At 40.5% G+C, this 15,408-nt stretch overlaps 1 protein-coding gene across 10 annotated transcripts in view; it reads left to right on the top strand.

Moving 5' to 3' along the window:
- Positions 1 to 15,408, top strand: part of TCF7 (transcription factor 7) — a 129,827-nt gene that overhangs the window by 85,588 nt on the left and 28,831 nt on the right. For all 10 annotated transcript variants that reach the window (XM_060765269.2, XM_060765265.2, XM_060765266.2 and 7 more), the window contains exons 4-5: positions 4,426 to 4,558; positions 10,066 to 10,156. In XM_060765269.2, coding sequence (XP_060621252.2) covers positions 4,426 to 4,558; positions 10,066 to 10,156 — 224 coding nt within the window. The remainder of the gene's footprint in view (positions 1 to 4,425; positions 4,559 to 10,065; positions 10,157 to 15,408) is intronic.

The following is a 15,408-nucleotide window of genomic DNA, read 5'->3' as shown; positions in this document are numbered from 1 at the left end:
ATGTATAAAAGTATTGTCCATTGAAGCACAGGTGCACTTGTTGCATCTCAAGTTTGAACTCTTTTTTAGTCTAATGCAGGCACGGTCAAACTATGGCCCTCCAGGTGTTTTGGACTTCAACTCCCACAATTCCTAACAGCAGGTAAACTGCCTGGGATTTCTGGGAGTTGAAGTCCAAAACACCTGGCAGGCCAAAGTTTGCCCATGCCTGGTATAATGGATACATGGGTAAATAGTCAGAAGTGTGACCCACCACCTCTAGAGAAGCTACCTTCAGGAAAAGAGCATATCTTTATAGATGGATGCACCACCACCCTGAGCTCAGGAAAATTAGTCTTTGGAATGGTTTAACTTCCAGAAGTTCTCAGCTGTTGGATTAGGGTTTTTCTTTAATGTAACTTTTCCAAGCTTTTAAAAAGAACTTTAACCAAACAAAGGTTAAATTTTGAAAAATGCAGTTTTGTGAATATAGTACATGTCTATTTAGATGCCAATTTTCTTCTGCATTGTTGCCATTAGATGTATGAGGAAAACAGTGTACAAAAACTCATGTGAATTTTCTGTGTATATTCACCCATTGTTGAAATAGGATAGAATAAACTCGTATTTCAAAAAGTTAGAAAGCTGTAAAAACTAAAGCACATCTCTACTCAGAATACAGTCATAATTATATGTGGGCAATGGGCAGGAACTGTTCCTGAGGTAAAGCTTTTCAAATAAAAGTATCATAGACCAATTTATGCATGCATTCTTAACTTGCCCCTTTAAAAAAAAACACACAAGTTTCTTGAAAAAATTTGAAACACTCTCACAGTTCCCAGGCTTGCAGCTTTCTTTCCCAACGCAAACACACCTTTGAGGACCCTACCAAGATAGAGGTTCACCACAGAAATTGCATACCCACTGTCTGTTATGTCATTTGAACTTTGTGGTTTAGTTGGGTGCAGTTTTCATTGACTGTGGTGGTACCTGCTTATCTCTTTGAAAAGGAAATAAAAGAAATGATGTGTCTGGTAAATAACAGAAGTGAGATCGCAGGTGTGTGTCCACAAGACATTTGAGAAGGTGCCAAGCAGTTGAACTAGCAGTTAACCTCCTGTAGGCTGCCTGAATGTTCTGAATGCCAACTCTTAAATCACACCGAACTCTTGCAGGAAAACCTTTCTTGGATTACATCCATAGCAAATTGCGGCACAGCAGCTTTTCTACAGCTGAGTCTTCCAAGAGAGGATTCAGAGTGTGAAACCATTACTTTATTAGAGGACAACTACCAGAATCATTCAGTCAAATGGTCCACTGGGAGTTGTAATCAGAGGAAGTAACTTTCCCATGCTTTTGTTAAGACTTTGGGGAAGGTTTGCTCAGAATGAGAGAACATGGGTAGGAGGAAAAATTGTACAGGCCTTTTACTTTGCATATATATTTCTAGGTATAATCCTTCCTGACAAGAATCTCATAAACAAATTCTTTTTTTAAAACAACAGGGTGAATTTTGAAGACTTCATAATAATGCAGTTAGTGCAAAATCTTCTGCATAGGCTTATAGGTCTAAATTTAATTGCTATCTCCAACTACAGTAGTCCCTCTTATTATGTGAACATGTTGTATGCAGTTTCATGTATATACTAAGACCTTTGAATATCATATAATTGCTCCGGAGAACTTAGTGATATATCGAGAAGTGTTCTCTATATGCTTCCAGCACAATTCTATGTCAACTTCTGCTTGAAGTTCTGCCAGAAGTTGCCCATAGAGGCATACTGTAACACTCCTCTAAGCATTTTCTAGCTTCTCCAGAGAGATTCTTCAGTCAAAAGAAACCATTGTTTTCAGGTAAGAAAAATAATGTTCCAGATTACATTAAAATCATATTATACAAAGGGTCCTGAATGGATCCCTCACATAATCTTTGGAATTACTGTGTAAAAGAGCCATTGAAATCAGTGGAATTTACATAACTGTTGATTTACCATTCAGTGGGACAATTCTGACTGAAACTGGCAAAGGATTCAGGAAAATGTTTGCTAAGGAATTTACCATATCCTTTAAACAAAATGGCCATGTGCATCACCTTGGTGACTTTTCAAAGGTTGTGCTGTCTTTGGTTCCCTCTTTGAACACAGCAAGTTCTGAAGTCTACCAGAGTGCTCAATCACTGAGTACTTTAAGCTGCAGGCAGTTGGTTGAAAACACCACCAATGTTGTGGGGTGGCAGCCCATGACCAACCATGGTGATGGGATGAAGCTGGGCGCTGCCCCATGGTTTCCCCCACTATCCCCTGGCTTCTGAACCTTCATGTGATGAGATCCATAAAATATACACTTCACATTTTGAGATGGGAATGTCACATTTGGCAATATCAAGCAGTGTTTCATGGGCTGTTTTTTAGTGTTCTTTTCCTCAGTGAACTTTTTCACTTTGATGCATAATGAGGTTTTTGCACCTCACAGCCCTTATTGTAATTTATTCAATTCTTTTATTAGTTCCCCTAAATTTTGGATGACATACTTTGATTTTTCTGTTTCTGGTGAAGTCACTGTCAATTTAACGGCAACTGAGGTTGAAACTGGGCAAGAATGAAATGGCAGGAATGCTTGAGGCAGTCAGGAAGGTTGATGTGTACATTTGCTCAATAGCAGGACAGCTTCTTTGTCCATCTTTTACAAGTTTCTCTGTGTTCACTGTGGTAGAAAAAGGTTGACAGTTCACATTCAAGTTTTCCATTCTAAATCTTTCTTTTGACCAGTAGCAACAACAAAAACAACTTCAGTAGAGTCATTATATTATCTGGTCCTCCTTTAAGCCAACAACTAGGCTGTGTTACTGCTTGGCAAACTTGTGATTGAACTGATTTTTTTGGGAGAGATGTAGAAGACCTTGTATTGCATTAAGGACCCATAGAAGAATAGGTTGGTAAGAGTGAACAGTTTCAACCAGTGATTCCTAACCTGTGGGCCTCCTTATGTTTTGGACATCAGCTTCCAGGAGCCCAAGACAGCTTGGCCAGCAAGAATTCTGGGAGCTAAAGTTCAAAACATCTGGAGGACCAGACTTTGAGACCCACTGGCTAGAAAATCATTTATCTACAGTTGGACTTGTCAACCCTAGAACCTCTGAACGCAATGTGGTATACAAGCCAAAGCCACAATAGATTGCTGGTACATCAGATATGACCCACAAAGCGTGGGTTGAAGCAAATGTGCCTGTGTGCTTCCCATGCTGAGCCTTTCTTCATAACCTGCATTTCCCCAGGCTCATTCTGTGCTGCTGCTTTGACCACAAGGGTGGGGCTGACCTCATGGGTCTTTCCACAAAGTCAGCATTACACTGAGAGACAGAAAGAGAAAGAGTGTGTGAACTAATTCAATGGCAAAGACCCACACAATGACAATGTCCACATGATTGTGAGTCTTTGATTGTTGCTCTGGTATTGTGGGTCAAAAGGTTGGCATGGTACCATGGGGATGTGTAAAGATCACCTCAATGTCTCTAGCTTGGCAGATATGTAGTGGCTCCTCACCAGTGTGTACAAGTATGCTTGCTGTTTTCTATTAGCACTCTCAAAATAAATAGGCCACTGTAATGTTAGTATGTTATTTTGAGTGCAATGATGAAGGTAATCCTGTTGACACTGGAGTATCATGCCATAGCAACTGTCTAGATGTTTACAAGCAGTCTTACACCAAAGCATCATGCATTCAGGCTATGTCAGTGCCAGGAATGGGGCTTACAGTCTGACAATGTGTGGACACATACCCTGCAGTATGGTATGGTAAGTGTAAAAAGGTAAAGGTAAAAGTAGTCCCCTGACATTAAGTCCAGTCATGTCTGACTCTGGGGTGTGGTGCTCATCTCCATTTCTAAGCCGAAGAGCCAGCGTTGTCCGTAGACACCTCCAAGGTCATGTGGCCGGCATGACTGCATGGAGCGCCGTTACCTTCCCGCCGGAGTGGTACCTATTGATCTATTCACATTTGCATGTTTTCGAACTGCTAGGTTGGCAGAAGCTAGGGCTGACAGCGGAAGCTCACGCCACTCCCCGGAATCGAACCTGCGACCTTTCGATCAACAAGCTCAGCAGCTCAGTGCTTTAACCCACTGTGCCACCGGGGGCACAGGCATATTCCAGTTCATTTATTATCTGCAGCATTGAATTAGCAAAGGACATTAGATTCAATACTTGCCACAATATTAGAAATGCTGAAGTGTTTCCTTCCACATGATTCATTCCAAAGCCTTCTGTGATAATCTGTTGGACAGCCTTTAAGTTGACACTGCTTCCAAATCAGCATTTATGTTTTAGTCATTTAGAGAGTTGTTTTAGACAGTTATTTTAGGATTCATTTTTCATTTTTCACTCCTAGATTGTAAAGCTCAAGGGCTAGAATGCATCATGTCTCATTTCTCCAACTTATGTTTTTCAGTCCAGCAAGGTGTCCGTTGGCCAGCCATCCCATGGCGTCCATCCACTCACTCCACTCATCCCGTACAGCAATGAGCATTTCAGCCATGGCTCCCATTCACCACACTTGCCAGCTGACATCAGCCAGAAACAAGGTAATAGTCATGCGTCTTGTGTGATGCTGGAAGATCTGGAAGTAATTTTGGAAGAGGCGTGGGTTGAAAACGTAGACTGATCATGGGCTTGTGGCCTCTCCAGCATTTAACTATATCGGTGGCTGCAAACATTCATTCTCCAGCTGTTATTTATAGCCAAATGTATCCATTTTGCCTACAATTCCAGTTGCTTTCCTGAATATCAGAGTACATGTTGGTGCACTAATGTACTTCGTAGAGACTTCAGACTGCTTCTCTGTGTGTTTTAATTGCAGCTGCATTAGGAGGAGCCATTACAGGCAAAGAACAGTAATAGGAATACTTAACTCCCTCATTTCCCACTCCAGCTTGCCCCCAGCTTGTAGGTTTTTTTGCCCAGAGAGTAAAAATGACAATTTGCAAAGACATATACATTTTTATTTCATGAGGCGGAAGTTGACAGCAGGGTAGTTTGGGAGCAGAGGCCCTGCATGTGGAAAACTGTTACATTCCTGTTGCTTTTTATTCCAAATCTCAATCTTTCTCTCTCTCTTCATCACCTACACACCTCTTTTTATTCTGTTTATTTCTTCAAAACGATACTGCACTAATATGTGCGGTTAAATATAATACGTACCCTTCAATGCATGTTTGAATATAATATATATATAATATAATATGCAGCTGTACTCAAGCACCCCTAAAGGCTTCAGGATAAGTGTTTGTCCACACAGATAAAACAGTGTTGGGAAAGCACTGGGAAGCCAACCTAAGTTTAGTTATATTTTTGATAAAGCACCGATCTTGGAAATGTTTTCCTTTTAGATGACAGTTTCCAGAATCTCCCAAACCAATTTGATCCATATTCAAGGTACCTTGGGAGATCTGAGAACTGTCACTACCCAAAGGAACTTTGTCAATCTGTGCACAATTATGATGCTATGCATAACCCAAGCCTCAATTTATTGCAGTACCACAAAGCTGACCATGATAAATTGACAATCAAAGATTAACTCCTCAACCTGGGAGTTTTTCTGGTCTCTCTCACCAAACTACAAATCCCAGGATTCTGTAGGATGCAGCCATGGCATTTAAACGGGAATCCTCGCATTATAACTGTGTCATGAAAGAGCATTAGCTATAGATTTGGGGGTGGTGTTCCTTGCTCTACCTGAGGGCTAGTAATAGTTGAGAACCAGGTGGTTATGTTTTCCCATGCTTTTAGGAAAGGGCAAAGGAAGGAACTCTCCCAGAATGTTTTTAAGCAAGTCATTAGCTTAAAAATAAAATAAAAATAAAACATTGGGGATCATAATCATGCATCTCTTGAATGATCTTGTGATTATTGTAGGTTCATAGGAAAATTGTATTTAATGCAATCACTTCAGTAGTGAAGAATATTATCACACAGTGTTAAGGCGTGCCCTTAAACTGTCTGTCTAGACAAGGCTGGGGCCAAAAGCATTTCCTTTTCACTTCAGGGCAGTTTTCAAAAACCATTGAAACAAGTGAGAAATATGCCCCAGTAGTGTTCAGTTTGTTGTGAATAATTTTCCTTTCATAGATCTGTAATTCAGATCTTTCTTTATTGTTTTGAATAATTAAAATAATACAGAGTTCAGAAAAGCTGCCTTTTTCCGCAGCCACCTCCCTTAATCTTCTAAACCAGTATGGGTACTCCTTGCTGGAAGATTATAATCTGGGGGTAATAATCCCAAAAAGTAACTTTTCTGATTTCTAATATAAACTAACAAATCTTTAAGCTTTCCAGTGTACATTTGTTTCCTGATTTTACTTGCCTTTTTCTCAGATGTCACATCAGATGGTGGCAGTTAACACATTAGATAAAGAAGCCATGCAATTTATTTATACTGATTTATAAGTCTGTTTCCCACATACATGGCTCTAATGTCAGTGAATTGGATTATATGTGGATTATTTACAGGTGGGGGCAGCGATTGTGGTGGAAAGAGGCAAGAGCAGGCCAGGCCAGAGGCCAGTGGGGCAGCAGAGGTGGCACCATACTGGCTTCTCCTCCGCCTGTGTGTCTCTGTTTCACCTGGGAAATGCCAATGATGCCACTGGCTGGGGCATGTGATGCAGAGCTATTTGGGGAGCATTGTCACATCCCACTGCAGGATGAGCCCTGGACCCCTGCCACTGTCTTCATGCAGATGCCTCCACCTGGAGATGCTCCTTTCATGCAGGAGGAGGGAGAAGATAAGGAAGTACAGCAGATAATGAAGAGATGCAGCTCCAGGATAGGGTGCAGCAATAGCAGCTAGATGTGGGCACCTCCTTGTGAAGAAGGGCCTTTGATTGTGCAGCGGCAACTCCTGCAGCCCATATAGCAAGCAAGGATAGGTGAGAAGACAGGCAAGAACAGGTGGGAGAGACAATTGAGCGTGGCACGGCTCATTCTTCTTTGCACAGTGCAATTGCCCTATCAAGGAAAAAAAAAACAGTGAGGGGACTATTAGTTGAAGGCAGACCCCCTCTCACCAATTTGTAGCAGACCAACATAGCTGTAAGCTCTGGGCACGGTTTGAGGAGGCACTGTCAGATCAGGGGAAGGAAAGTGAAGCTGCCCCGTGGGGTAGCTGCGTTTTCTTTGTTGCCCCATCACCCCAGGAAAGGAAAATGAAGAGGCTCGCCACCCAGAAAGAGTCATCTTCTTAGTCAAGAACCTACCTTCTGCAGGTGTGTTTGCTCCTTTCTTGTGCCCATCTGCTGACTTAGCCCAAGCATGTAAGTGAGTACAGGAGAGACAAAGAGAGCCAGCAAACATGTTACAATAGGGGGGGGGGGGTTAAGATACTGGTATTTTTTCCATTTTCATAGGGCTCCTGCTCTCCTAATACCCATAAATGTCAACACCCAACTGTATTATTTCTTATTTGAAACCCCCTATTTGGAAAAGAGGAAGTGGCAGTGGTGATGGTAATGACAAACCTGTGTTATTCATAGTCATAATTTATCCAGAACTTAGTCATAAATTACTGGTAATCCCCAAAGCACTGTTTTCACTTGCATCTGAAGTTGTATTATGGTCTACATTTGTGTTGACCTCAACTCTGAAGTTCTCACATTTGTCTCCTCAGAACTAATTGAAATGAGGGTTGATGGTAGTGTTCTCACATACTTGCTGCAACTAGAGATGTCTGCAGCACATCATTCAACAGACTTCTCATCCACAAACTTCAGAAATGTTACCTTGCAACAACAATCCCCAGCACAAATGAGTGTTCTGGAAGTTGTAGTTGACAAAGTAACTTCTCCAAGTGTTTCTCTTCTTATTTATTTATTTATTTATTTATTTATTTATTTAAAACATTTATATCCCATCCTTCTCAACCTCTGAAGAGGGACTCAGGACAGCTTCCAGCAGGCAACCATTCAGTGCCAACTGCAATATAAAACATAATAAAATACAACCATATACATTAAAACAGTTATAAATATACATTATTGTGTACATTTATAACATACATTGTATTATGATTCCATATAGAGAGTGATTATGGCTTAGATCCAAGTCTTCTTCCAGTGACAAAAAGCAGGTTCCAAAAGAACACCACATGAGAAAAGTGTCCTCAGATCAAAAATTTCCCCATTTGAACAATATGTTTTTCAAATTAGTTTCTAAATGTCTTTTTGTTGCCCATTGAAATTAAATGCAGCAGCCTGTGTTTCTTGTACTGTGTTGCAGCATTTCAATGTAATATGTTTGCTGCTGTTAGGGAAAACTTATGCAGTGGTTGTAGAAAGCTCACTGATACATGCTGCTGCTCAGTTTTTCACTCCAAACCTTTGATATGAATGTGTTTTCAAATAAACGATTCTCCATTTGCATACTGCTTGACCTTCCTTCCTTCTAGGACATTTGTACCTGTTCTCAGATATCTGAGAACAAACATACCTTGAGAAATATAAAAGATGTTCAATGTATTGTCAAAGGCTTTCATGGCCGGAATCACTGGGTTGTTGTAGGTTTTTCGGGTTGTATGTGTTATAATCAGGAGAGAATGCTTCTAGAACATGGCCATACAACCCGAAAAACCTAAAACAACCCATAAAAGATGTTTTTACATGTAGTATTTCTCCTTCTGATTCTCTGGAGTAGCTTCTTGTTGTTGTTATGGTTTTGTAATTACTGTTGTTGTGTCCCTTCAAATTATTTCCAACTTACAGCCTTCCTCTAAGGCTGAGAGAGGGTGACTTGCCAAAATCTATCCTGTGAGTTTCCATGGCTGAGATGGGGATTCAAACCCTGAACTCCAAGGTTATAGTCTAATGCTCAAATACATCATGCAGACTCTCACTTTTTTTAATGTCATAGTGATTCAGAAACAACTTCCACAGTCTGAAACACCCACAATCCCAAGCTCCTAAGCAGTAAGAAAGCAAAATACATTCAATATGTTGCCAAATATTTGGATGATACAGAAACGAGTAACAAATTGGAAGTGTGGTGATGTCTTAACGCCCAAGAGTATTTTATTGTGGTATAACTATTTAATACGAATGCAGTTTTTTCTGAGGATGTTTGTAAGGTCTCAGGAGATTTTTTTTCTCTCTTCTGGGCTCCATCAACTGAAAGCACTTTTGGCACATCTCTTAAATTGCCTACCAGCTTCCAGAATAAATTGAGCCCAAAAGAGCAAAAATAAAATAAAATCAAGCAAGCTATTACGAGTTAACAAATTGTAACCTACACAAAATTCTGCTCAGGGCAAGCATCCAAGTCTGCCAGGAAGTGGTATACGAGGAAAGTTCAAATCCTGTTTGGCTCTTCGGGGAATATAGCAACAAAGTACCTTATATTCAGCTGCCTTGAACATGCCCACAGAAGAGTCCCATGACTCTCTGAAAGGCTTTGAAAGTGTGTGAGCATACCTCAGAGACTGCTTCCCAGAACGCAATACTACAAAACAAGCCCCTAGCCTTAGGAGGGATGGCTCCCCAGTTCCATGCAATCGCTGGAGTTAAAATTATGGCTGGTACAGTTGATTGTACCACTGTATGATTCTTCAAAATTCTGACAGACTGGACTTGCACCAAAGTCAGTTCACAGCATCCTTTATGTGCCAAGGCTGCTAGTGTAAGAAAAGTAATTCACTTTCACAGACTGAATTTTTTTAAGAACAGGAGGAGCCATTTCCCTGCTTTTCTTTCCAGCCAATGGATAAAATTGGGTTGTGGGAATTTTTTAGAGGCTTAGGCATTTGCTTCCAATACTATGGCTTCATTCATGTGAGGTGCCTGTGGGAATCTTCCATAACTGGATATCACAAGTGGGAAACCCACATCTGAGTGGGAAACCCAAATCTGGAACATGTCTCTGGATGTGGCCAGTTTGTAACATCTCTTCCAGATTATGATGACTCTTCTCTTTTAGGTGAAGTATGGAAAGGAAGCTGGTGTGTTCACCTTTTTTGAATGCTTCTTTGGGTGGATTGAAAAATCATGTTGATGTACCTTAAAGCTGATATTAGCTTAGATTTTCTTATGTTCTGATTCTCTTAAAGGTGTCCACCGCCCTTCTCAAACGTCAGATATTTCTGGTTTCTATTCCCTCCCTGCCAGTGGGGTTGGACAGATAACACCTTCTATGGGATGGTAAGTATTTGAACCTATAATAGAAAAAAGCAGGGGGGGGGGATCCACTGAACTTGTCCAAATTGCATTAACTGAGCAACAATCCCACTCTCCAAAACTCTTGAAATTGCACATACACACTTTTCAGCACATATTTCAGGACACCATAACTTTTCTACACTATTGAAGTGTGATGTATTAAGTGAGATGCTGGTTCTCTCTCCTGCTCTCCTACATTGATCAGGGAACTGTGGTGTTGAAACCTGACGTAGACTTCTTTAATGACTGAACCCTATGCTGTCATTTTGAAATATTAAGACTGAGGAAGCGCAGAATAGAAGACTGAGTTTAGATTCTTCCCTCTAAAGCAAGAACATTCACACCCAAATGCATATCAGCAAGAGCAGTGCTGCATTGTTTCCTCTATATGAAAATCTGCCTGAAACATACAGTTATATGTAAGGATTCTCATTCTTTAACAATGGCAAATAGTTTATCCAACAGGAGTTTGAATTCATATGCAAGAAGACAGGTCTAAAGAGACATAGATAGATAGATAGATAGATAGATAGATAGATATTGTACAGCACATTGTCATTATGATTGAGGGGTGAGGGATAGGATGTATTATTACCTTACATCGTGTACTGTTGGCAAGTTATTTTTCCTTCATGAGCCTGTCAAAGAACAGTGTTCCTCTTTTTAATAGGGATCTCTACCATAGCCGGCAAAACTATGTGAGTGTATACACCATATAATTAGATACCAAATTCAGTGTTGTAGCTTCATGTAATGGAAACCTGGAATTTGAAGTTTGTTCGAGTATTTGGTATATTATCTGCTGAATAATAGCAGAGCATTAGGTATAATACATGACAAAGCTATGTGCTGTAGTTAAACTCATAGATATGAGTTTAACTACAGCACACCATTATATCATTTTCCCTATGAAAAATGCAAAAACAAAACAAAACCAAAACAAAACAAACCAAAATGCAGATAAGTAAATATTTGTTTACGAATTGATGTTTTTTGGATTTATTCATGACAAAATAAGATATCCAGACATTTAGATTTTTTTATTGTTTGGGCTTTTCCGTTGTCAATGTGGCATCTGTCCTAAACTTGCTATATCTTGAGTGATAATTATCTACTAACTCAACACACGCATGTCATTTAATGAGGACAGGAGGAGCTGTGGCTCCAAAAATAGCTAGAGAAAGAGAAGTAGTATACCAAATGTACACCCTGCTTCAGCTAAGGAAATCATAAGTGGGAGGCAGGAGAGCAGTTTGTTTCTTGATTTCATGATAATGACATTTTTCTTTGGCATGTTTTTTGTTTATCCAATAATGAGAAAGATTAGCTCAAATACTTTGCCAGATGGAAACTTTGGGCCATCCTTTCTCAACCAGTTATCTTCTGTATTGGACTATAGGTTGCCTTGGAACATGGATCACAAAATAGACTCTTCCCTATAAGTAGCACAAAGCATTTCTTCATTTTTGAAAATTCAGTGTTTATTATCTTAAACCCCACTTAGATATTATGTGTTTTGATTTCAGCAAGATTGAGCCTCAGTCTAGGTGCAAGTTTGTGTTGCTCTTGTTGTGACATTTAAGTCCTGTCTTTCTTCTAGTGAGTTTAAGGCAGTCAATGTGACTCCATTCCTCCCCACTTTATTGTCACAGCTACCCTACGAAAGAAAGGAAGAAGGAAAATAGTCCAAGGTCAGCCATGAGTTTCACAGCTCAGTGAGTGCCAGAACATGGATCCCATTTGCCACTTTAACTTCCACACCATCCTGGCCTCCATAAACACACTTTAACATCAGAACTTGGAACAGTTGTTTTGGTCATGCTGGCTGGGGAACTTGGGGAGTTGTCAACCTCCCACACACCATCTTTCCTTGTTCTGTGCCATGACTGCCAAACAGGTGGCATTCCATGGCATATTCAAATGTCAGTTAACCTTACACCTGTGTATGTCTCTTTTTGATTGTTGCGGGGATTGGAATTCTCTTTCTCACTCTGCACTAATCAAAGGCACAAGCATACTGTAAGGCTGCTGAAGCTTAGTTACAGCAATCCTGTGTCTAGTGGAAAGCACTAGAAATAGAAAAGATTGAATCATCTGCCAAGACTTCTGAAAGACTTGGGTGGACTTGATGGTCCTCCATTGACGTAATCTTTGTGTCTGGCAACAACAGTGGCTCTCATCCTGTGGGTCCCCAGACATTTTGGCCTTTAACTCCCAGAAATCCTAACAGCTGGTAAAGTGGCTGGGATTTCTGGGAGTTGTAGGCCAACCTGGGGACCCACAGAATGAGAACCACTGGGCTACAAGAATATAGCCAGATATGTACTTCTGTGGTCCCTCATCACTCCCACCAAGCACAAAACAGCCAAAGAGGGATAACATTACTCTACAGTAGGTACAGGGGGCGAGGAAAGTTCAGCTGAAATATACTCTATTCTTTTCAATGTAATGCTCACCTTTTTGTGGCTAAATTACCTCACCAAAATTAGGGTGCACATTAATTCACATAATATGGTAATCTTAGTGCTGGACCAAAGCAAAAGGAGAAGCTGCTTCAGGAGCACCTGGAGTTCCTATTTGAGGGATGCCATCTCTAATTTAATGGCCATGGCTGAAAGTTGTGCAATCCTGGGCTGTGTATTTTGGTGAGACACCAGCTTTCTTTATTTATTAATTAACTGCATTTCTATACCACTTTTCTCACCCCTGGGAGGACTCAAAGCGGTTTACAACATAATAAATGGCAAATTCCATGTCTCACATATATACAAAAATATCACATATCCAAATCAATAACATATAACTGTAGAAAATAACCATTAAAACATAAGCATGAAACAAATTATTGCCACAATTAACAATTCTCTTCCCCCCTCCCCAACTCTCTCTCTCCATAGCATTTCAGCCCTTATTTTTATTCCCTCCCTGCTCCCCCGCCATCCCACCAGATACAAAGTTATTTAGGTACAGATGGAATGCAACATGGGGAGGGTAAAAAAAAAACATGTCCTGAGCTTTCTTGGGGGGGTGGTAAATGTGATATGGGGTCCTTGGGGCGGGCAGTGGGAGAGTTTTATCTGATGATGGTATTAGGCTACTGATCAGTTTGGTAAAAGTACAGAGGAACATGGCAGAGAAGGCTCAAGACCTTGTAAAACTACAGCCCCCATGACTCCACAGCATTGAGTCTGGGCAGTTAAAATGGATTCATTCTACAGCATAGATGCACCACAAGCTTTTCTTTTCCATTCCTGGAAGGTCTGGTGTTCTATAACAAAATTGTTTATTACAAAGGACTTATAAGCAGGCAGCCACTGTAATGCACACCCTTTTTGGCCAAATTACAAAGAGTGTACTTTTTACCACTGCTCATTAGATTCAGCAGCAAATACTTTTTTTGATTTCAGGGTTTTGAAAATTGAGGTACGCATTAGATTCGTTAACACATTAGACTTGAGTAAATATGGTAGTTCTGAATGCACAACTACTACGATGTGCTGGAGCATATTTCAAGATTATAAATGCACTCCTGTTTTAGAGGCGGAGGTAAACAGGCACGTAGTTCATACTGTACAATAATTGTATGGGGGGGGGGGTGTCTTACACATAGATTTTATAACCAATCTTCACTACTCCACATTGGTCAAACAGATGAGGATATATGGATATAAATCAGACAATAGGAATGAGAATACACAAAAACAAGTTTCAGGATACTTCCTAGCTATTCCATCAAAACAGCAGTTCTTGAATTTTTTTAAAAAAACTACAAAGGAAGATTGGAATTACAAAGAAGATTGGGAAGATAAACAGCAGATTTGGAATATAGCCACAAACTACAGTTCTTTGACAGTGGATTGAATAGAGAGAATAGTTTCCTGATATAGTCCACATTTTATAACATCCCAGCCTCTTGAGGGCCTCCTAGGCCAGTTTATCACATCTCCATTCTGACATCACGCTACACTCCAATAACATCCCCCACCATTCATATGTTTATCCACTCACCATGGATATAGGCAATATCTCTCCTTCCTGCCTTTGTATCACAACAACTATATCACCTCATCACCATACCCACAACTTTTGCATAAATACAACTTGTTCATAAAGGTCTGTTCCTTGACACCTAATTCTTTCCATCTGATGAAGCATAAATCTATAAAAGTTTATGCTGCCAATTATTTCTCTCAGTCTTAAAGCTGCTAAAAGATCCCTTTGCATACTGAACCAAAGGGCAGTGTTTCAGAAACCGCAAGATGTGCTATTACCATACACCTTATGATCCATACACACACACCCAATTCTCCTCTGACGGATTACTGACTTTATGTGTGCCAAACAACTGGACCAGTACCTCCAAAATTAGACTGTCATTCTCAGATTTGTGACATTATCACATTACCAGTTCTGAAATAAAACTCTGCTCCCAGTCCAGATTGTGGTATGTGGTGGGGTCCATCTTGATCTCTGCTTTCAACAGCAAGATGTCTTGGACTAACCTTCGACTGCAGTTTTGTAATCCTTGTTAGTCCAAGCTTTGTCCGTTTGTTCTTTGAGGGGGGAAGGACTTTATCCTATCTGGGATCCATGCTTTTGTGTTTCAGTGTTATGCTATCTGCTCTCAAATACCTTCCACAGGCAAGCATAATGGGTGTCCTCTGGAGAATTAATCCAAAGATAATTTATTTTTCCTTCTGCCACTCTTTGCAGAGGGTTTAGAACTGTAGTAGGTTGAAATTTTCTTGGGAGAGGAAAAGGAAGAGGTGCCTTCAGAGTCCTCCACTTTTCCCTTAACCTATTCTGTAATGCTCAAAGTTTTCATAAGATTCACTGTTCTGGAATGAGGCTGACTTCAAACACCAAGCTGTCTCAATACAGGAAGCAGCTTTTCCTTAGCAAGTGGCCTTGTAAGAAAGTGCTCGGCAGGAAAAGCCTCCGTGGCTGCCAAGTATTTTGGAGAAGAGGCCCTGCAATACATCTCCCTTTAATTAGATGGAATGACAGTCAAGGGATATAAAAATGACTTACAGTCCAGTCTGGTGAGCTTGATCCCTGAAGCTTAGCAGCTAACACACCTTCCCCTAAATGCCTTGTAAACAGTGTAGTTTGCATAATATGGGCTGGGTAACAGCCTTGGTTATGCCTCTTTGTTATTTTTCTTCCTGGCACCAAGGCATAGCTTAGTGTCTGGGGCCTCGGGGTCAAGAAGTAAAGATGGGCACCCTGTGTGC

The sequence above is a fragment of the Anolis sagrei genome, chromosome 2, assembly GCF_037176765.1.
Source record: "Anolis sagrei isolate rAnoSag1 chromosome 2, rAnoSag1.mat, whole genome shotgun sequence".
In the NCBI taxonomy this organism is placed as follows: domain Eukaryota; kingdom Metazoa; phylum Chordata; class Lepidosauria; order Squamata; family Dactyloidae; genus Anolis; species Anolis sagrei.
This window is presented reverse-complemented; position numbering and strand designations above follow the sequence as displayed.